The sequence below is a fragment of the Petromyzon marinus genome, chromosome 1, assembly GCF_048934315.1.
Source record: "Petromyzon marinus isolate PM22_M1 ecotype Great Lakes invasive population chromosome 1, UKy_Petmar_22M1.pri1.0, whole genome shotgun sequence".
Classification (NCBI taxonomy): domain Eukaryota; kingdom Metazoa; phylum Chordata; class Hyperoartia; order Petromyzontiformes; family Petromyzontidae; genus Petromyzon; species Petromyzon marinus.
The window spans coordinates 15673194-15695831 of NC_133667.1; the positions used below are offsets into that span (position 1 = coordinate 15673194).

General features: G+C 52.0%; 2 protein-coding genes across 2 annotated transcripts in view; both read right to left on the reverse strand.

The window, feature by feature from the left end:
• Nucleotides 1-2095: 2095 nt before the first annotated feature.
• On the reverse strand, nucleotides 2096-11032 carry LOC116943484 (phospholipase A-2-activating protein-like). Its single transcript, XM_032956318.2, has 5 exons — nucleotides 10830-11032; nucleotides 7214-7288; nucleotides 6056-6223; nucleotides 3880-4157; nucleotides 2096-3600 (listed from the first exon to the last, which is right to left on the reverse strand). The coding sequence occupies exons 1-5, from the start codon at nucleotides 10834-10836 to the stop codon at nucleotides 3235-3237; spliced, it is 894 nt and encodes a 297-aa protein (XP_032812209.2). The 5' UTR covers nucleotides 10837-11032; the 3' UTR covers nucleotides 2096-3234.
• A 5037-nt stretch (nucleotides 11033-16069) lies between these two features.
• Nucleotides 16070-22638, reverse strand: part of AK3 (adenylate kinase 3) — a 32051-nt gene continuing 25482 nt past the window's right edge. The window contains exon 7 of the mRNA XM_076063520.1: nucleotides 16070-19908. Within this exon, the coding sequence (XP_075919635.1) occupies nucleotides 19809-19908 (100 nt within the window). The 3' untranslated portion in view covers nucleotides 16070-19808. The remainder of the gene's footprint in view (nucleotides 19909-22638) is intronic.

The window sequence follows — 22638 nt, forward strand, 5'->3', positions numbered from 1 at the left end:
GAAAACATTTATAAAAAAAAGTCTGTTTAATTGAGTAGAACGTGTTGTCTATATTTATTTAAAGTTGCGCATTTTGACGTGACGTCACATTTCTCAACCCCCCCCCCCCTCACAAATGTCTGACCCCCCCCCAGGTGCGTGACGTCATTTATGGACGGCCCCTTAACCGTTTTTTCCGTTCACAAAAAAATCTGCCCATGTCTCGCTACCCCCCCACACAGAAAGGGCATCTCGCACCTCCAGGGGGTGCAGTGTGCACCTCCCCCCCCCCCCCCCCCCCCGGTTAAGAAGATGAACTGCTCTAAATCATATTCACAGTGTAATTTATATTCTTGGTTCTTTCGGTAAAGTCACGTAGAAAGAACCAAGAATATGAATCCCTGCAATCACGAAAGCTTTAAATCAAAATGTAATTTATATTAAGATTGAAAGCTTTCGTGACTGCAGGGATTCATATTCTTCGTGAGAATTTAATTGTTGTATTTGCCTGCGTTTGAGTTATTTAACTTTCTTGTGCTTTGCACTCGGTTCGTGTTTTGGCATTTTGTGTTTGTTGTTGTAACGTTCTTACCACGTGCCCCGACGGGACATCTTCACTCAAAACTGCTCTAGAGGGAGTTGTTCACCCCTAGCTGCCACTGCTAATCAGTGGCCTAAAAAATGGCTCTAGATTTTGGTGTTATAATTTATTTACGTAGTTTATTGTAAAACAATCGGTCACACTCCCTATGATCACTGTTACATTGCATTTATGGCTTTTATTTTTGTGATTTCGAAAAGGTTTTTTTTTGTTTTGGCCATGTTTTTGTTTATTGTAGTACGGAGTTTAGACTGATGGCCTTAATCTTAGTTGTCTTGTGGTTGTTGTTGCTGTTTGACTTGCATCCCACTGGGATTTTTGCACACAGCGTTGGTGTACGGTGCTATTTCAGGAATATTTGATGTTTTTTCCTGGATTTTTTGTTTGCACAGTCACATAATCACTTTAAGATGTTTTCTTGTTCATGTTTTTGCGTGTTGCGGTTGCACCCGATTCAAGAGCCGAATGGCTCACAGGGCTATACCAAATAAATGAACTATGGAACTATGGAACTATCTGTGAAAAAGAGCTTCGAAGCTCATCGGATTCCTCCAGTATAAACAAATATTCAGATTCTGCACCAAGTTGACCGGGAGTAACCCTCCCGGGATGTGACGGCCTGGGATTGGTGCTGGCTGGAGATGAGGAGACATGGTCCGAGATTTGACGATCTGTGCTTGGCAGATGGGAGAGGTGATCATGGGGACAAGAGGGCAACGTAGAATGGAGAAAAGAGAGAGGTGCATGAGGAGGAGAGAGCGGTGGATGTTCGGGAGCTGTGTACGCACGTACGGCGAAAATTCTTTCGAACCAACCGTGCCAATCTGTGGTGCGGGGGAAGGACAACGAAACCAAACGTACAAAAAGCGGCCCGAAAGAAATCGCGTTCAATCCAGATGACTTAAAAGTGCACAGCTCCAATGGCTTCCTAACATCGGAAGAGCGTTCCAGACGGCCGCAGAAGCGCACATGAAAGCGCTGCGCGCGATGATGCGGTGACCACCGTCTTTGTTCGATGGCCAACCAATAGCCGCCGCCGCCGCCGCCGCGAGGATGACGACGGAGTTGGAGCGACGATGGCTTACGCGCCTCGACGAGATCAGCGAGGCGTCACGTGCGATGAGCGTGACCCCGTGACCCCGTGACCCCGTGACGCGTTCTTCCGGCGACCGGGAGCCAACGCAGCTCAGCGAGCACCGCGCGGGATCTTCCAGCGCGCGCTCCATCACGACGACGACGTGTCTGTGCGTGTGCCGACGTGTCTTTGTCTACATGTGCGTCTACGCGTGTGCGTGCGAGGAGCGGCGGTGTAGCGGTGAGCGCTACGCCGCGCTACGAACCCCGGCGACCCGGGTTCGATTCTCGCTCGCGGCCAACACCCGGTGACGGGCATCTGAACCGGTCCTGGGCCTCCACTAGGTCGACTCGGCCGCAAATGAGTACCTGGTGCGGTGTGTGGTAAAACATCGCCACTGGGGAGATGTTGCTATGCCACGGTGTGAAGTATACAGATAATTATAGCCGACGGACGTTTTTTTTTATTTCGTTTGCTCCACATCATGTGTACCTTCATAGCACGTACACATGCAACCACGTTAAGACGACACAGGGTGCAGACTAAATGCGAACTATCATTCGGGTACTGCACACACAATCCACCACCAAAGTGCAAATTCAGTTATAGACAGTCAAGAACATACCTCAATGCGTGTGCACACGTATATGTGTGTGTGTCAGAGAGTACACGTGCTCATTCATGTGGGGAGCCGGAGTGTGCTAGCGGGTTAGCGTCGCTGCGCTACGAACCCCGGCAGAGACACGATTAACGCTCACGGCCACGTAAACCAGGGCACATTAATGGAGGTTGCCCCAGATTCCCACCACCACACACTCCCGCCAACCCCGTCAACCCTAACAACCCCCACACTAAGTCCAGATGTTACTGAACTTTATCGTGAGGCCATGAACTTTTTAATGACCTGGTGCAGCACGAAATCTCTTCCTGCCCCCCCCCCCGCCCACCCGGTAGAGGAGACCCGGTGGGGTTTAAAACCCAGCATGGCGTCGAGACGTCGCCACGCTCTGCTCCTGACCTTTAACATCAGAGCCCAGAAAAGATTATTACATTTTGGTTAACTGGATGAATCATGAGGCCACCCCCACCCACACCCCCACTAGGATACAGCGGTATAGGACACTCCTCCGAGCATGGAACACCCGAGTCGTAAGCCAACCGCCAAACCACTAAACTGCCCAACAACCTCCAAAACGCCAACAACTGCCAAAACGCCCAACCGTCAACCACCAAACCGCCCAACCACCAAACTACCAAACCACTCAACCACCAAAAACACCAAAACCACAAAATCCACCAAAATCACCCAACCACCCAACCACCAAACCACCCAACCACCAAACCACCAAAACCACCCAACCACCAAACCACCCAACCACCAAACCACCCAACCACCAAATCACCCAACCACCAAATCACCCAACCACCAAATCACCCAACCACCAAACTACCAAACCACTCAACCACCAAAAACACCAAAACCACAAAATCCACCAAAATCACCCAACCACCCAACCACCAACCCACCCAACCGCCAAAAACTGCCAGCAACCGCCAAACCGCTAAAAACCCGCGCCGATCACAGGAAGGCCAGCAGCGAGCGCGCGCACTCGGTGAGCTTGGCCGGGGCCCCCGGCAGGCCGGCGCAGCGCTCGGCGTGGGCCCTCACCCCCAGCGCGTCGCTCAGCCTCCGGGCGGCGTCGCCGCCGCCGCCGCCGCCGCCGCGTAGCAGCAGCGTGGCGACGCACACGAGCAGCCGGAACGCCGCCTCGGCGTCCGGCCGCCGCTCCAGCAGCGCCACAGCCGCCGACAGCAGCTGGGTCGTGGCCTCGTCGTCGTCGTCGCCGTCGGCGTTCCTGGACGCGACGATGGCGGAGAAGAAGGAGGAGGAGGAGGGCTCGCTGTGCAGGACGGCGTAGTTGAGCAGCAGCGTGGCCAGCGCGACCTGGAGACGCGCGGAGTTGGGGGGTGGGGTGGTGACACGGGGAGAGATGTAGGGAGGACACGTGGGGGTATGGGTGCACGGAGACAGCAGGAAAATGTAAACGATAGGAGATGGTCATATAGGGAAGTGGGGACGTGGGGACGTGGGGGCACCTCGTGAAGGCACCTTCAGGTTACAGTTAGGGTCAGAATCATTTGCTTTAGAGTCATTGTGCCACAGCCTCGTTGCCACGGTCTCGGCGCCACAGTTCTAAAGTCTCGGCGCCAGCGCCGTCGGCACCTGCACGTTGCGGTTGTCGGAGCCGACGAGCTCCAGCGCCCCCTCCACCACCCGCGAGCGCCGCTCTCGCATCAGCCGCCGCCCGGGGTCGCGGCTGCAGGCGTTGCAGAGCGCTCGCAGCGCCAGCATCGGGGCGGCGGCGCCGGCTTTGGGCGCCGAGGTCAGCGCCAGGAGGCGGGAGAGCTGCGCCGGGCCGCAGGCGGCCCCCAGGAAGTGCTTGTTGGGGACGTCCAGGCGCAGGCAGAGGCGAAGTATGTCCAGCGCGGGGAAGAGAAACTCTGGGGGAGTGCACGGGTGGTGGGGGGGGGGGGGGGGGGGGGGGGACATGAGACACGGTGGGGTGGACATGGGGAGAAAGAGACGCAGGGACGCGGTGGGGATATCGTGGGGGCACGGGGAGGGTGGTGGGTTGGTGGCACGGGGGGCACGGGGATATACGGGGAAAGAACAGGGGGCAGGCAGGGGGGACACACACACACAGACACACCGAGGGTGTGACACGGGAAGGCCGAGACATGGGGGGGGGGCACGGGGAGAGGGAGATGGAAGAGCTCGAAGAGAAGAGGACGCGAGGTTTGATGATGATGAGAGAAAGAGAGACATGCAAACTCCAAATATACAGCAGCAGGCGTCAGGGTCGAGATTGAACCCACGACCTCCTGTATACCAGGCGAGGAACTTAACATCTCCTAGCCACCGTGATGATGATAATGATGAGAGACATGCAAACTCCAAATATACAGCAGCAGGCGTCAGGGTCGGGGATCGAACCCACGACGTCCTGTGTACCAGGCAAGGTAGTTAACATCTGCTAGCCACAGTGATGATGATGATGAGAGAGAGACACGCAATCTCCAAATATGCAGCAGGCGTCAGGGTCGGGATCGAACCCACGACCTCCTGTGTACCAGACGAGGGAGTCAACATCTCCCCTCCCACCGTGCCGCCCTTCTTTCTTCGACCAGGTAAGAGAGCCCCAGTTGGGCCCTGTTACCTGGTGAAATAAAATAACAATTTGTTCGTAATCTTAGTTCTTTCGGTAAAGTCACGTTGAGAAACAACAAAATAATAAAATATATATAAAACAATAAAAATTCTCACGACGTTTCGACCATAACACAAACGGTCGTCTTCAGGTGTTTTTATTGTTTTATATATATTTGATTATTTTGTTGTTTCTCAACGTGACTTTACCGAAAGAACTAAGAATATGAATTACTGCAGTCACGAAAGCTTTAAATCAAAATTTAATTTGTTCGTAGTTCAATGAGTTCTTGACTTAAAGCTTTCGTGACTGCAGGAATTCATATTCTTTGGGTCTTTCGGTAAAGTCACGTAGATAGGTTCAAAAAATAATAAAAATAAAAATATGATAATAATAAATAATAATAAACGAAAACATCTACGACGTTTCCATCGCAGGACGAGCGACCGTCACCTGATGACCTGCCGACGATCGTGTTGCCATCGAAACGTGGTAGTTTTTTCTCGTTCATTTCATATTTTTTTGTTAACCTATCTACGTGACTTCACCGAAAGGCGCGAAGAATATAAAAACACAGGGTAGTCCACTGCTTACGATGGAGTTTCGTTACGACGAACCCCATCGTAAGTCAAAAATATCGTAAGTCGAAGATGGCCCTAGCCTACCCAGGAGTCTTAAAGAATTGTGATAATTTAGCAAAACAGAGCAAATTACAGTACCGTACTGTAAAGAACTATATACTGTATGTATTTATTAATTACAATACTGTATTGCACAGTTAAACGTAAAGTAAAAAAAACCAAGGTAAATTCTTCGCCTACCTATATGAACCGCAATTTCATAGAAAGTTTTTTCAGGTGAACAATTCTATCTGCTATATAAAAAAAAAACTTTCAACATGCATTGAACGTATCCTAACGTGTCATGTTGTACTGTACTCACCAAGATTCTGTCCGTCGTCGTCTGCATACTTGAACGATGTTTAGGTTGTTGATGGCAATTGTGTCGTATCGCTATCGCCATCGTCAGATCGAAATATCGTAAGTCGGGACCGTCATAACTCGGGGACTATCTGTAGCGCAATTAGTATCCGTGGCCTCACTGGGGTCATACCATCATCTCGCGTGCGATTGGGCGAGCGAGATGATACCGACGAGCGCTTGGGAGGGGGGTTGGTGGGCCGGGTCGTACCATCCGGCCAGCTGAGCAGGAGCTCCAGCGCGTCGAGCTGGGTCTCTGTGACCGCGTCCTCCCTCCCGGGGTTAGTGGCGCGTTCCATGAGGGAGAGCAGATCCCGGAGGTCGCTGTCCGAAGCGCGGAGGAGCTGGGGCACTTTTTTGTTGAGGTCGTTGATCTTGGCTGTCGACGCACGCACGCACGCAGAGACGCACGCAAGGACACGGATTCCGCCGTGTCGCCCTGACGGACTGTCGGGGGCCAAGTGCTGTTCGGCGAGCAGCGCCTTCGGAGGCCGCCACGGCGCACAAAGGGCGTGGGGTCGGCCAGCGCCGCGCCCGGCCAGCCGCCTTTGTCCCCCGATTGCGGCGATGTTTACGCACCGCACCCGCAGGGCGGCCTAGCGCTAACCGCTGCGCCGCCGCTCCCAATTCTGCACAGGAGTGCACGCACCAGGGCACACACCAACACACGACCCGCACGCACACACCAACACGCCCGCACTCGGAACTCTTGACACTCACATCGACACTTACAGCCATTCGCCACTAAGTGGCGGTGACGTCACCACGGTGCCTGTGCCAGGCCAGGTGCACTTTGAGGCCACGTGAGAAGTGTCGAAGGCTCGCCGCTGACAGGAGGAGATCACGGGGCAGACCCGGCAGGTGCCGTGGGTCGACTGACTGAGATGACCGGTAGATGCACCACCAGCTGTACCCTCCTACTGTGCCAACTCGCTGCACTTTAGCCGCCCGGCGCTCCGCTCGTTGTTGTGAGCGTCGCTCCTCTGCCCTCCATTGTTGTTGCTGGAAGGCGACTGCCTCCAATTTCCCAGTAGCAGCAGCAGCGTCCTTCACGAGCCTCCTCCACAGAGGCCGATCTTGACACCGCTGGTACCAGTCATCGGCAAGTCCACTCAGCTCCACGTCCTCCTGTACCACATCACTCCATCTCTTCTCTAGCCCGTGCCGCGCCCGTCTAGCCCCCTCGATCCGGCTGAACAAAAACTGTTTAGGCATGCGGTGGCTGGGCATGCGGGCTATATGACCCACTCGCGCTCACACCCACACTCACACCCGCACTCACACCCACACTCACACCCGCACTCACACCCACACTCACACCCACACTCACGCCCACACTCACACCGTTACACCCGCGCCGGGCACTCACCAAGAATTGCCGAGGGATTGGCTTGGTCAAAGGTCACCACCTCTGTCTGGGGAAAGTAGTCGCACACCTTGTCACCTGCAAGGCATCGTCACCCACGGCGGCTTTCATCAACGACGAAGACAATTCGCGATGGGGGGCCACGTGCTACGGGGGGCGACCCGCGTGCGTGGCACGGGGCCGAAACGTCGTCGCGGCACCAGCGCCGGATGAAGCTGGTGCTTCTTCTTTGGTTCTTTCGGTAAAGTCACGTAGAATGAGAATAAAATAATAAATTGATAAAATAAAATAACACAATAATATTCTCACGACGTTTCGGCCACAACACAAGCGGCCTTCATCAGGTGAAGGGGCGAGACTGTCTGGTAGGACAGCGCTGGAGTGAAGCTGGTGCTGCGGGGCCTGTAAGCATGTGTTATGAAGGGGCCCCTCAATAAAAAAATAAAACACGTAAATACGAAAACACACGAATGTTTAACCTGCACAGTAAAGTAATTGTATTTTTTTCCATTTGCTATGCGGCCGGATAATACGACAAAATCGCTGGCCTTGAACACCCGAACGAGATTCGAAGCTTTCGCGACTGCAGGAAGTAATTACTCTTTGGCTCTTTCGGTAAAGTCACGTAGAAATTATTATTTAGTTTAATTTCTTTCGACGTGACTTAAACACCCGGTCGTTCTTAAAAGTCGAAGGCGGCATAGTACTATAGTGATAGAGCAAGTGCAGAATCACCGAACCGGAATTGATAGCTTGAAAGTATTTAGCGCGGGGGGACCTTGAAAGTGCGGGGCCCATAGCTTCTACACATGTAGTAGTAGTAGCTACATATGTAGTAGTAGTAGTAGCTACATATGTAGTAGCTACTACTACTACACGTGTAGTAGCTGCTTGTGCTCCTGCATGTGTAGTAGCACAAGTAGCTACTACACATGTAGTAACTACTTGTGTAGTAGCTACTACACACGTAGCTACTTGTGCTACTACACGTGTGTAGAGTAGCTACTACACGTGTAGCTAGCACTACACACGTGTAGTAGTAGCTACTTGTGCAACTACACATGTGTAGTAGCACAAGTAGCTACTACACATGTAGTAGCTACTTGTGCTACTACTACACGTGTAATAGTAGCTACTTGTGCTACTACTACACGTGTAATAGTAGCTACTGGTGCTACTACTACACGTGTAATAGTAGCTACTTGTGCTACTACTGCACGTGTAATAGTAGCTACTTGTGCTACTACTGCACGTGTAATAGTAGCTACTTGTGCTACTACTGCACGTGTAATAGTAGCTACTTGTGCTACTACTGCACGTGTAATAGTAGCTACTTGTGCTACTACTGCACGTGTAATAGTAGCTACTTGTGCTACTACTGCACGTGTAATAGTAGCTACTTGTGCTACTACTGCACGTGTAATAGTAGCTACTTGTGCTACTACTACACGTGTAATAGTATACTTGTGCTACTACTACACGTGTGTAGTAGCACAAGTAGCTACTACTACACGTGTAATAGTAGCTACTTGTGCTACTACTACACGTGTAATAGTAGCTACTTGTGCTACTACTACACGTGTAATAGTAGCTACTTGTGCTATTGGGATAATCCGGCACTGCACGGCAACGTGAAGAGGCTGAACGAGCTCCGTTGCGCCGGATACGTCCGGGACCCCACGATCACACCGGGACCTCACGATCACACCAGGACCCCACGATCACACCAGGACCCCACAATCACGCCAGGACCCCACGATCACGCCAGGACCCCACGATCACACCAGGACCTCACGATCACGCCAGGACCCCACGATCACGCCAGGACCCCACGATCACACCAGGACCCCACGATCACAACAGGACCTCACGATCACACCGTGACCCCACGATCACACCAGGACCCCACGATCACGCCAGGACCCCACGATCACACCGGGACCCCACGATCACACCAGGACCCCACGATCACGCTGGGACCCCACGGGGTGTGGAGCGCCCCAACCGGGACGCGCCGCCGAGGCTGGCGCTGCACTTCATTCGGAGACCGACGGAGTACGTGCATGCGACGTTAGACGTTTCGGGGGGGGGGGCGGATGGACCTTCCATCGGGTGTGGAGGAGGTCGTGTGGTACGATCTCGACGCCCACCCCTCCCCCCACCGCCAGCCGGCCGCCCGGACGATGCCCCCCGATATATTTGAATGGGAATGTCGTGTTCATACTGCACGAGGAATCCGATGAGCTAAGAAGTTTTATTTTGTCACCGATGCCCCGTAAGGGGCCGTCCATAAATTTCGATTTGGGACTATTTTTGACCCCCCCCTCCCTCGTCACACGTCATCACAAAAAGTCAGACCCCCCCCCACCCCTCAAATATGACGTCACGAAGCTCTGCCCCCCCCCCCACCACCCCCGCAAAAAAAATAAAACATGCTTCAAATCGCTTTAAACTATTGTCATTGTAGTGCGTATTTAATGTGCCGCTGCGCTCTCATGTTGTGGGAGAAAACATTTATTAAAAAAAGTCTATTTAATTAAGCAGAACGTGCTGTCTATATTTATTTATAAAGTTGCGCATTTTGATGTGACGTCACATTTCTCAAGCACCCCCCTCCCCCCCTCATCGTCACACATCGTCACAAATGCCTGACCCCCCCCCCCCTTTTAGGTGCGTGACGTCATTTATGGACGGCCCCTAAGGACGTTACAACAAATAATGACAAAAAAAACTCGAGAGGAGTTTCAAAGCACAAGGAAGCTGAACAAATTTAGATTTAAAGCTTTCGTGACTGCAGGGATTCATATTCTTGGTTCTTTCGGTAAAGTCACCACGTAGAAGGGAAACAAAATAATAATAAAAATATATAAAACAATCCAATTCTCACGACGTTTCGACTGCAACAAAAGCAATCAACATCAAGAAAAAATTATTGCTGTGGTTTTCAAACCTGACGATGATTGCTTGTGTTGCAGTCGAAACGTCGTGAGAATTTTGTTGTTTTATATCTTTATTATTTTATTGTTTCCCTTCTACGTGGTGACTTTACCGAAAGAACCAGGAATATGAAGCCGAACAAATCACCCGGACAAGTACGAACACAACAATGAACCATCTCCCCCATCCTACCAGGGAAAGCCCCGCTTGAGGTTTTCAATGCCGACAAAAGTGACCCATCGTTCGGACATTGGTAGCAGCAAAAAAAATCGTCTAAATGGGCTCAATACGTTTTTTTATAAATGTGGAGGGGGAATCCACGCGTCCACGGGGAGAGAGACACGCAGACTACAAATATACAGCAGCAGCAGGCATTGTCAGGGTCGGGATGGAACCCGCGACCTCCTGTATACCAGGCGAGGTAGTTAACATCTCCTAGCCACCGTGATGATGATGATGAAAGAGAGACACGCACACTCCAAATATACAGCAGGCAAAGTCAAGACATCGGGATCGAACCCACGACTTCCTATCTACGTTTACTTTGTTTACAATTAAAAGCGAAGAAGCTTTGGTATTTTTTTTAAAATAAAAAGTTCAAACCGTGTAACTTTAAAAAAAATAGAGAGATATAATCCGGACGGAAACCCCCTCCCTTGAACGCGTCGCTTGCTCCCCTGACCTGCCATGGCCGACGTTCCCCCTCTCTCTCTCTGCGCTCCGTCGAACGAGATGAGAATCAATTTGTAATTGAAGCTTTCGTGACTGCCGAAACGACTAAGCTCCCTGAGTCTGTCGGTAAAAGTTCACGCTCGCAGTTGCCCTCTTCTGCGTCTAGAATCCACAGCGCGCATAGACCCGACGCGTCGGCTTGCGCCCTCCCCCATTGGCCGAGCCGCACCACACGCCCCGCCCCCACTTACCCCACCCACCCCACCCACCCCACCCACCACCGCGTGACGAACTGACCAATCGGAGACGCCCGGGAGGAAGCGCGGTCGACGCGATAATTTATTTCACTTCCCTTTCAAGAATCATCGTCGGCAATAACAACAGCAACAATAGCAGCAACAGCAGCAACGTCTGTCTATTTATAACTGACTAGCTGGATTCACCGCACCCTGCCGCCTTTGTCTCCCCAGTGGCGATGTTCACAACACAGCAGTTACTCGTTTGAGGCTGAGTCGACCTAGGGGAGGCCCAGGACCGGTTCAAATAATCGTCACCGGTGATGGCCGTGAGCGGGAATCGAACTCGGGTCGCCTGGTTCGTAGCGTAGCGCTAACCACTACACTACTATGCGTTACGCTTCCACACACACACAGACACACACACAGACACAGACAGACACACAGACACACACAGACAGACACAGACAGACACACACACAGACACACACACAGCGCGCTAACCACTACACTACAATGCGTTACGCTTCCACACAGACACACAGACAGACACACATACATACAGACACAGACAGACACACACATACACAGCGCGCTAACCACTACACTACAATTCGTTACGCTTCCACACAGACACACACACTCAGACACACACACACTCAGACACATACACAGCGCCCTAACCACTACACTACAATGCGTTACGCTTCCACACAGACACACAGACAGACACACATACATACAGACACAGACAGACACACACATACACAGCGCGCTAACCACTACACTACAATTCGTTACGCTTCCACACAGACACACACACTCAGACACACACACACACACACTCAGACACACACACAGACACATACACAGCGCGTTAACCACTACACTACAATGCGTTACGCGTCCACATACGCGGGTCACGTGACAGATTTGACGTCACAGCTTACTTGCCGTGCAAAAAATAAATGCATTGTTGAACTCCCGCCCTCCCAAAAAAAAACACAAGTGTATCTTTATAATTTTAACATGGTGTACAGTCTGGAAAGTACCCACATGTCAAATGTCCAGTTTGTTGCGTGTCGGGAAGTACGCTAAACATGTTGAACAGACACACACATTCACAACTTTGCCTTTTAGTCACTGTGTATGGAGATATGGAGATGAGCTTTACTCGCCGGCTTCGCCCGGCACGTGGATTCTTGTCTTGGATGAATACACGGCCTACGCGGAGGGTGGGGGGGAGGGGTGTGACGTCAGCAGGCACAATGCGTGACGTCAGCAGGCACACTGCGTGACGCTGCCGCATACGGGTGACATCACAGATGTGACGTCAACTGCTCACTTGCCGTGCAAAATATATCCATCATTGCGCCCCCCCCCCAAATACAAAAGTTTATTTTTATACTTTTTGCATTGTGTACAGTCTGGAAACTACCCACATGCCAAATTTCATGTTTGTTGCGTGTCGGGAAGTACGCTAAACATTTTGAACAGACACACATAATCACAAATTCCCCTTTTGTATACAGTATATAGCTGACCTTCGAAGATCTTTTTGTCACAGGTGCAACGTTACAACGAAACAACACGCACGATAGTCGTGCAAAAGTAGCAGGGAAGGTTTAACAAATCGCCCCTGGCTGGCACATGCCTCATTGTAAACTGAACCACCCCCTCTCATCCTGAACCCAGGCCTGGTCCCACTGAGGCTCTAACTTCTTTTTCAGAAGCCATCCGGCCACAAATGATAGCTCAACAACAGAGTGGCCCATTGTTTGTTTACGACTGGTGGCTATGAGATGTTGACTACCTCGCCTGGTGTACAGGAGGTCGTGGGTTCAATCTCGACCCTGACGACGCCTGCTGCTGTATATTTGGAGTTTGCGTGTCTCTCTCTCTCATCAATATCATCACGGTGGCTAGGAGGTGTTGACTACCTCGCCTGGTGTACAGGAGGTCGTGGGTTCAATCTCGACCCTGACGACGCCTGCTGCTGTATATTTGGAGTTTGCGTGTCTCTCTCATCATCATCATCCCGGTAGCTAGGAGATGTTAACTACCACGCCTGGTGAAAAGGAGGTCGTGGGTTCAATCTCGACCCTGATGACGCCTGCTGCTGCTGTATATTTGGAGTTTGCGTGTCTCTCTCATAATAATCATCACGGTGGCTAGGAGATGTTGACTACCTCGCCCGGTATACAGGAGGTCGTGGGTTCGATCCCGACCCTGACGATGCCTGCTGCTGCTGTATATTTGGAGTCGGCGTGTCTCTCTCTCTCTCCCCGTGGTGGTCGCGTGGATTTGTCTCCGGTTCCTCCGGGTTTTCCCCTCCACATTTAAGAATCGACGAAGTCACCACGGAGTTCAGAGTTATTTGGCTGCTGCTGTAAATTTCCACGTGGTGACGACGATGACGATAATCCCACTTCGTTGAGCCATCCTTAGCGATGGCCAGGTCGCTTCTGAACAACAGTGCCACGATATTGCAGCTTAGCGGGCCTTGACTGGTAAAATTAAAAACAAATGTTAATAGTTTAGGTTATAACGGGTGGGTTGGGGTGGGGGGCGTTGCGAGGTTATAACGGGGGTGGGGGGCGTTCGCGTCATAACGGGGGGGGGGTGGGAGGGGCTGCGCGTTTCGCGTAGTGCAAAAAGCGTTCCCGAACACAATAACCGCGTTACTGTTGTGCGACAACGCGTCACCCAGTGGCGAACACCACGGCGTTGAGGCGACGACTTACCGTACCTGTACGCTCCCTCTGCGTGTTATCTCCACGTGTGTGTGGTGTGTGTGTGTGCTGGTCTGTGTGAGCAAGTTGGCACAGTAGGGGGCGCAGGTGGTGCATCGGCCAGCCATCTCAGTCAGTCAACCCATGGCACCTGCTGGGTCTGTCCCCCGTGACCTCCTCCTGCACCTAGCCTGGCACAGCAGCAGTCAACCCATGGCACCTGCTGGGTCTGTCCCCCGTGATCTCCTCCTGCACCTAGCCTGGCACAGCAACAGTCAACCCATGGCACCTGCTGGGTCTGTCCCCGTGATCTCCTCCTGCACCTAGCCTGGCACAGCAGCAGTCAACCCATGGCACCTGCTGGGTCTGTCCCGTGACACTCGTGCCAGCGGGGGTCCCACACTTCACGTGGCATTAACGTGCACCTAGCCTGGCACAGGCGCCTTGGTAACGTCACAGCCACTTGAGTGGCGCTTCGAACCTGGCGACCCGGGTTCGATTCCCGCTCACTGCCACCACCACCCAGTGACGATTATCTGAACCGGTCCTGGGCCTCCCCTAGGTCGACTCGGCCTCAAATGAGTACCTGGTGTAGCGGTGTGTAGTAAACATCGCCACTGGGGGAGACAAAGGCGGCCGGGCGTGGTGCTGGCCACCCACCCCCTCGTGTGTCATGCCGGTCCCGATAGGCGCTACTCGCTAACAGCACTTGCCCCTACAGTCTGTTAAGGCTACACGGGGGGGGGCGCTTTGTCTTTGTGTGTGTGTATTGGTGTCTGTGTGTGTACAGGTTCGTTGTGCACTACCGCACCAACACACACACACACACCTGTAAAGACACACACACACAAACACCAACCACAACCGCCCTTCGCCATTAATTCAGTGGCGGTGACGCCACACACGGCGTTTGTGCCAGGCTAGGTGCACCTTAAGGCAACGTGGAGTGTCGGACGCCCGCTGGCAGGTCAGGGGACAGACCCAGCAGGTGCCATGGGTTGATTGGTGCTGTGCCAGGCTAGGTGCAGGAGGAGGTCACAGGACAGACCCTGCAGGTGCCATGGGTTGTACTGCTGCTGTGCCAGGCTAGGTGCAGGAGGAGATCACGGGACACCCCAGCAGGTGTCATGGGTTGACTGCTGCTGTGCCAGGCTAGGTGCAGGAAGAGGTCACAGGACAGACCCAGCAAGTGCCATGGGTTGTACTGCTGCTGTGCCAGGCTAGGTGCAGGAGGAGATCACGGGACAGACCCAGCAGGTGCCATGGGTTGATTGGTGCTGTGCCAGGCTAGGTGCAGGAGGAGGTCACGGGACAGACCCAGCAAGTGCCATGGGTTGTACTGCTGCTGTGCCAGGCTAGGTGCAGGGGGATGTCACGGAACACTCCAGCAGGTGCCATGGGGTCAACTGACCCGAGATGGCTGCACAATGCGCCCATCTGCGTTTTAACCGCCCGGCGCCTCCGCTCGTTGTTGTGAGCGTCGCTCCTCTGCGCCCCTTCCCATTGTTGCTCGAGGGGGCGACTTCCTCCCAACTGCCCAGTCGCCTCGACGTGCACCTAGCCTGGCACTGCCCCGAGGGGTAGGGGGGGGGGCAAAGCGTCGCTCCTCCGCAGAGACCGATCTTGACACCGCTCATTGGCAAGTCCACTCAGATCTTGACTTAAAAGCTCTCGACTGCAGGAATTCGTATTCTTGGTGTGTGGGGGTCTTTCGGTAAAGTAACGTCGATGGGTTCAAATAAATGACGAGTTATTATTACTACACGCTTTCATTTAGCTCACTCTGTCTGTTGTAGTCATTGTTGTATCCTCAAATCTTGTCACTCAATTTTAACCCACTTCCCAATGTGGTATCGACTGCAAACTCGGTATACTTATGTCATACCGATGACAATACTATATTCTATCGTTAAAATAAAAAAAAACATATTTTAAAAACATTATTTTTCATATGTTATGTTTCGGTTTGGCTATAATTGTCCATGCTCGACTGACGTTGGCCGTAAATCACCAGGGTCTCTTGCGTTGTGGCAAGCCTCGAGGCCACTTCCTGGAGTCGTGGAGTTCTTACATCATTAGTACGGTACATTTCATAAAAGCGTGTTTTGAAAAAAAAAGTTTTTTTTAAAAAATATATTACTTATTTTCTTTGAACCTATCCACGTTGACTTTCTACCGAAAAGTCACGAGGATAAGTCCACTCGGCTCCATTTCACACAAATGACACACAGCACGCGCAAGCGGTTTTTTTGTTGTTGTTGCAAAGTACGTTTTATTGTTGATGTTGTTGTTGTTGTTTTGCTATAAGTGTTGTTGTTGATCAGTGCTGCGTGTGTTCATCAATAAGTGCCACGCGTTTTAGTGTTTTTTAGTTGCAAAATTACGTGCAGTGGGCTAACGTACGTGACGACAGTAGCAGCAGCAGTAGTAGTAGCATTAGCAGCAGTAGAAGCAGTAGTAGTAGCAGCAGTAGTAGCAGTACAAGCAGCAGCATTAGTAGCAGCATTAGTAGCAGCATTAGTAGCAGCATTAGCAGCAGTAGAAGCAGTAGAAGTAGCAGTAGTAGCAGCATTAGTAGTAGCAGCAGTAGTAGTAGCATTAGCAGCAGTAGAAGCAGTAGAAGTAGCAGCAGTAGTAGTAGCAATAGTAGCAGTAGTAGCAGCATTAGTAGCAGCAGTAGTAGTAGTAGCAGTAGAAGCAGCAGCAGTAGTAGCAGCATTAGCAGCAGTAGAAGTAGCAGCAGCAGTAGTAGCAGTAGAAGCAGCAGCAGTAGCAGCAGTAGTAGCAGCAAAAGTAGCAATAGAAGCAGCATTAGTAGCAGCAGTAGCAGCATTAGTAGCAGCAACAGTAGTAGCAGCATTAGCAGCAGTAGAAGCAGTAGAAGTAGTAGCAGTAGTAGTAGCAATAGTAGCAGTAGTAGCAGCATTAGTAGCAGTAGAAGTAGTAGTAGTAGAAGCAGTAGTAGTAGCAGCAGTAGTAGTAGCAATAGTAGCATTAGCAGCAGTAGAAGCAGTAGTAGTAGCATTAGCAGCAGTAGAAGCAGTAGTAGTAGTAGTAGCAATAGTAGCAGTAGTAGCAGCATTAGTAGCAGTAGAAGCAGTAGAAGTAGCAGCAGTAGTAGTAGCAGCGATAGCAGCAGCAGTAGTAGCCTTAGCAGCAGTAGAAGCAGTAGTAGTAGCATTAGCAGCAGTAGAAGCAGTAGTAGTAGCAGCAGTAGTAGTAGCAATAGTAGCAGCATTAGTAGCAGCAGTAGCAGCAGTAGTAGTAGCAGTAGAAGCAGCTGCAGTAGTAGTAGCATTAGCAGCAGTAGAAGTAGCAGCAGTAGCAGCAGTAGAAGCAGCAGCAGTAGCAGCAGTAGTAGCAGCAAAAGTAGCAGTAGAAGCAACAGTAGCAGCTGTACTAGCAGCATTAGTAGCAGCAGCAGCATAAGCAACAGTAGCAAGAGTAGAAGCAACAATAGCAGCAGTAGTGGTAGCAGCAGAATAAGCAACAGTAGCAGCAGTAGTGGCAGCAATACTAGCAGTAGAATCAAGAGTAGCAGCAGTAGTAGCAGCAGCAGAAGCAGCAGGAGACGCAACGGTAGCAGCAGCAGTCACGTGACCCGTGACGGGGGGGGGGGTCAAAGGTCGCGCGCATCTCCCCAGAGCTGTCCCCTGGCCGGGACACTGCGGAGGGGGGTCCTTCTCGGGGCACTCCGAGACAAGTCACGTCAACAACAACAACAACAAAAACAGACGGAATTTTAAAAGTTCCAACAACAAAAAATATATATCAATCGGTCCCGGTCGAACAACCTCAAATTGAGATCGTCGACAGCGGGGAGGGAACGAGAGATTACAAAAAGTTCACGCTTTCAAGTTGCGCCACTTTCTCGTTACGATGTGTACAAGTATTGTTATTTTTTTATATGGAGCGGCGGCGCAGCGGTTAGCGAAACCGCGATAAGAATCTGGTGATTGTTGTTGTTGTTGTCGTTGTTGTTATTGTTGTTGGCTTAAGGCACTAAGTTGTGCTCCAAATGAGAATCCCAGAGATTCCCAGTGTTGAGGTATAAGTCATCAATCACGAGTATTCTCACCACCAGCATCACCCCATCACCACCACCATCCTCATGAATCACCATTAGCAGCATCACCAGCATCACCAACATCATCATCACCTATACGTAATCGGAACGTTATGAATGACGCCACAATCATCACCACCACCACCACCATCATCATGATGAATCACCATCAGCACATACCGTGTGAACCCGTACACGTACGGGTTTTATCCCGTATTCCTGTGCCGGGAAATTTCAGTTTTCAGCTCCATACCGACAGAGTCACGGCCGTTTCGATGCGGGCAAAAACAAAGTTTTTGTGTCCATGTGTTTGTGTTTCTCCCTTGTGATGGTGACTTTGTAGGATGAACGTTGAGATTTACAAGGGGCCCCCGTACGGGGTGCTACCAACAAGGTCCGAGTTGGTCTGTGGAGTAAGGTAGGGCACTGGTAAGGGGCTGGCAGTTGTGTGTCAGCAGCAGCAGCAGCAGCATCGCCGACACCACCACGACCACCACCATCGCACATTATACAGAATCGCACCGTCATGATGTCGCAATCAGCACCGCCACCATCACCGTTCCAAGGTCATCACGCGAACCCGCCCCATTGACAACTTCAACAGCAACCGTGCAAAAATTAGGCGGGGGGGGGGGGGGCGGGGCGGGGCGGGGGGGGGGCGGGCGGTGGGGGATGGCGGACCCCGCCACAGCAACGTGGAATTTCCACCGACTCGTTTAAGACGGGGCGGGAGGTGCGAGTGGCACATCGAGCGGTGGAGAGCTGCTCCATGGAGCGGTGGAGAGCTGCTCCATGGAGCGGTGGAGAGCTGCACCATATAGGAGAGCTGCTCCATGGAGCAGAGCTGCTCCATGGAGCGGGGGAGAGCTGCTCCATGGAGCAGAGCTGCTCCATGGAGCAGCTCTGCTCCATGGAGCAGAGCTGCTCCATGGAGCGGGGGAGAGCTGCTCCATGGAGGAGAGCTGCTCCATGGAGCGGGGGAGAGCTGCTCCATGGAGGAGAGCTGCTCCATGGAGCGGGGGAGAGCTGCTCCATGGAGCGGTGGAGAGCTGCTCCATGGAGCGGAGGATCGTGAGAGACTGGCGGCAGTGGTGGCGTTGCGTATTTTGGCTCGGGGATGGTGGGGGCGGTGGCCTTCATCCAGCAGTGGATAAAGACGATTGCTGATGATGATGCTGCTGCTGCTGATGATGATGATGATCAATGACGCGACGATTTCTCCCAAGACGTAAAGTTACGCGTTAGGCATTCTGTGATCTGCGCATTAAAGCTCTGCTCGTTTACGCGCGGATCTAAACACATATATATATATTTCTGTTCATCAATAATTAAAAGATATATTTTAAAATCGTATTAGCGATAGAACACTGCCACACAGCAGTCCCATTGAAACCTCTGCGCGTGATGAGGCTCATTAAAATTGGGTGAAGCCTCGTGTGGAATGGAATGAATATTAAGTAAGGAGGCGGAGCCTCAGTGGAATGAATACTAATTAAGGGGCGGAGCCTCACTTGGTTGAATTATTAATTAAGGGGCGGCGCCTCGGTGGAATGAATATTAATTAAGAGGCGGAACCTCAGTGGGATGAATACCAATTAAGGGGTGGAGCCTCATTTGAATTAATGTTAATTAAGGCGCGGGGGCATCACTTGAATGAATATTAATTAAGGGGCGGCGCCTCTGTTGAATGAATATTAATTAGGAGGCGGAGCCTCAGCGAAATTAACGTTCATTCGTTCTCAACAGAATCGAATGGGTGGAATATCAACGGAGCCTCGAACTAATTAATATTCATCGCAGGGGGAGGGGCCTCGGTGGAATGCGTAAACCCCAATTGTGGGGGGGGGGGGCGCCTATTCTATGACGTCATCGGGCGGGCTTCGACGACATGACGTCATCGGGCGGGCTTCGACGACATGACGTCACCGGGCGTGTCTTGTGGGTGGGGGGGGGTCTCATTTGAGCGGAGGGATTCGCGTGGCGAGGAACTCGTCGATGTGAGGCCAGATCACGTCCGTCTCAGTCCCCGTGAAAGAGTGCAGGAGCCCCTTCTCCCTGCACGCGTCACCCGGCAAAAAACAACGTCACAATCAGCAACATCGTCACAATCAGCAACATCGTCATCATCATCACAATCAGCAACATCGTCATCATCATCACAATCAGCAACATCGTCATCATCACAATCAGCAACATCATCATCACAATCAGCAACATCGTCACAATCAGCAACATCGTCATCATCATCACAATCAGCAACATCGTCATCATCATCACAATCAGCAACATCGTCATCATCACAATCAGCAACATCATCACAATCGCAACATCGTCACAATCAGCAACATCGTCATCATCATCACAAACAGCAGCAACATCGTCATCATCATCACAATCAGCAACATCATCATCCCAATCAGCAACATCGTCACAATCAGCAACGTCGTCACAATCAGCAACATCGTCATCATCATCACAAACAGCAACATCGTCATCATCATCACAATCAGCTTCATCATCATCATCATCACAATCAGCAACATCGTCACAATCAGCAACGTCGTCACAATCAGCAACATCGTCATCATCATCACAATCAGCAACATCGTCATCATCATCACAATCAGCATCATCATCACAATCAGAAACATCGTCACAATCAGCAACGTCATCACCATCAGCAACATCGTCACAACAAAGGAGTTGTTGTTGCTGTTAGATTGCGTGAATATTGGCGTGTCGTTAAACCCGCCACCACCCAAGGTTTGTCACGTCAACAAAAGGTGGCCCAATTCGTGACTAGTTCAGCACTAAGCGGTTGCTGCGCGTTGGAGAGTCAAACCCACAGCATCTACCATGATTACACACACAGCAGAGTCATCACGTGGCGTCACACAGTGACAGCTGCCACTGGGGGTGCCCCCTAGGCTAGCTCACACAGCAGAGTCATCACGTGGTGTCACACAGGGACAACTGCCACTGGGGGTGCCCCCTAGGCTAGCTCACACAGCAGAGTCATCACGTGGTGTCACACAGAGACAGCTGCCACTGGGGGTGCCCCCTAGGCTAGCTCACTCAGCAGAGTCATCACGTGGTGTCACACAGTGACAGCTGCCACTTGGGGTGCCCCCTAGGCTAGCTCACACAGCAGAGTCATCACGTGGTGTCACACAGTGACAGCTGCCACTGGGGGTGCCCCCTAGGCTAGCTCACACAGCAGAGTCATCACGTGGTGTCACACAGTGACAGCTGCCACTGGGGGTGGCCCTCGCGGCAAGCGTGAGTGGTGAGTGGTGAGTGTGAGTGGTGAGTGTGAGTGGTGAGCGTGAGTGGTGAGCGTGAGTGGTGAGTGGTGAGCGTGAGTGGTGAGTGGTGAGCGTGAGTGGTGAGCGTGAGTGGTGAGCGTGAGAGGTGAGTGGTGAGTGTGAGTGGTGAGTGTGAGTGGTGAGTGTGAGTGGTGAGCTCACCCGTAGTAGATCAGCACGGGCTCCGTACGGGTGCTGTATTCCTTAAGCCGTGCCGTGTGAGTGGTGAGTGTGAGTGGTGAGTGTGAGTGGTGAGTGTGAGTGGTGAGTGTGAGTGATGAGTGTGAGTGGTGAGTGTGAGTGGTGAGTGTGAGTGGTGAGCGTGAGTGGTGAGCGTGAGTGGTGAGTGGTGAGCGTGAGTGGTGAGTGGTGAGTGTGAGTGGTGAGCGTGAGTGGTGAGTGGTGAGCGTGAGTGGTGAGTGGTGAGCGTGAGTGGTGAGTGTGAGTGGTGAGCGTGAGAGGTGAGTGGTGAGTGTGAGTGGTGAGCTCACCCGTAGTAGATCAGCACGGGCTCCGTACGGGTGCTGTATTCCTTAAGCCGTGCCGTGTGAGTGGTGAGTGTGAGTGGTGAGTGTGAGTGGTGAGTGTGGGTGGTGAGTGTGAGTGTGGGTGGTGAGTGTGAGTGGTGAGTGTGAGTGGTGAGTGTGAGTGGTGAGTGTGGGTGGTGAGTGTGAGTGGTGAGTGTGAGTGGTGAGTGTGAGTGGTGAGCTCATCCGTAGTAGATCAGCACGGGCTCCGTACGGGCGCTGTATTCCTTAAGCCGTGACGTGTGAGTGGTGAGTGTGAGTGGTGAGTGTGGGTGGTGAGTGTGAGTGGTGAGTGTGAGTGGTGAGTGTGGGTGGTGAGTGTGAGTGTGGGTGGTGAGTGTGAGTGGTGAGTGTGAGTGGTGAGTGTGAGTGGTGAGTGTGAGTGGTGAGTGTGAGTGGTGAGTGTAAGTGGTGAGTGTGAGTGGTGAGTGTGAGTGGTGAGTGTGAGTGGTGTGTGTGAGTGGTGAGTGTGAGTGGTGAGTGTGAGTGGTGAGTGTGGGTGGTGAGTGTGAGTGGTGAGTGTGAGTGGTGAGTGTGAGTGGTGAGTGTGAGTGGTGAGTGTGAGTGTGAGTGGTGAGTGTGAGTGGTGAGTGTGAGTGGTGAGTGTGAGTGGTAAGTGTGAGTGGTGAGTGTGAGTGGTGAGTGTGAGTGGTGAGTGTGAGTGGTGAGTGTGAGTGGTGAGTGTGAGTGGTGAGTGTGAGTGGTGAGTGTGAGTGTGAGTGGTGAGTGTGAGTGGTGAGTGTGAGTGGTGAGTGTGAGTGGTGAGTGTGAGTGGTGAGTGTGAGTGGTGAGTGTGAGTGGTGAGTGTGAGTGTGAGTGGTGAGTGTGAGTGGTGAGTGTGAGTGTGAGTGGTGAGTGTGAGTGGTGAGTGTGAGTGGTGAGTGTGAGTGGTGAGTGTGAGTGGTGAGTGTGAGTGGTGAGCTCACCCGTAGTACAGCAGCACGGGCTCCGTA

Coding starts and splice junctions, on each gene's coding strand:
- LOC116943484 (XM_032956318.2), bottom strand. Junction 6,224..7,213: donor CAATCCCTCGGCAATTCTTG/GTGAGTGCCCGG, acceptor GTGCGTCGACAG/CCAAGATCAACGACCTCAAC. Junction 4,158..6,055: donor CCTGCTCAGCTGGCCGGATG/GTACGACCCGGC, acceptor GCACTCCCCCAG/AGTTTCTCTTCCCCGCGCTG.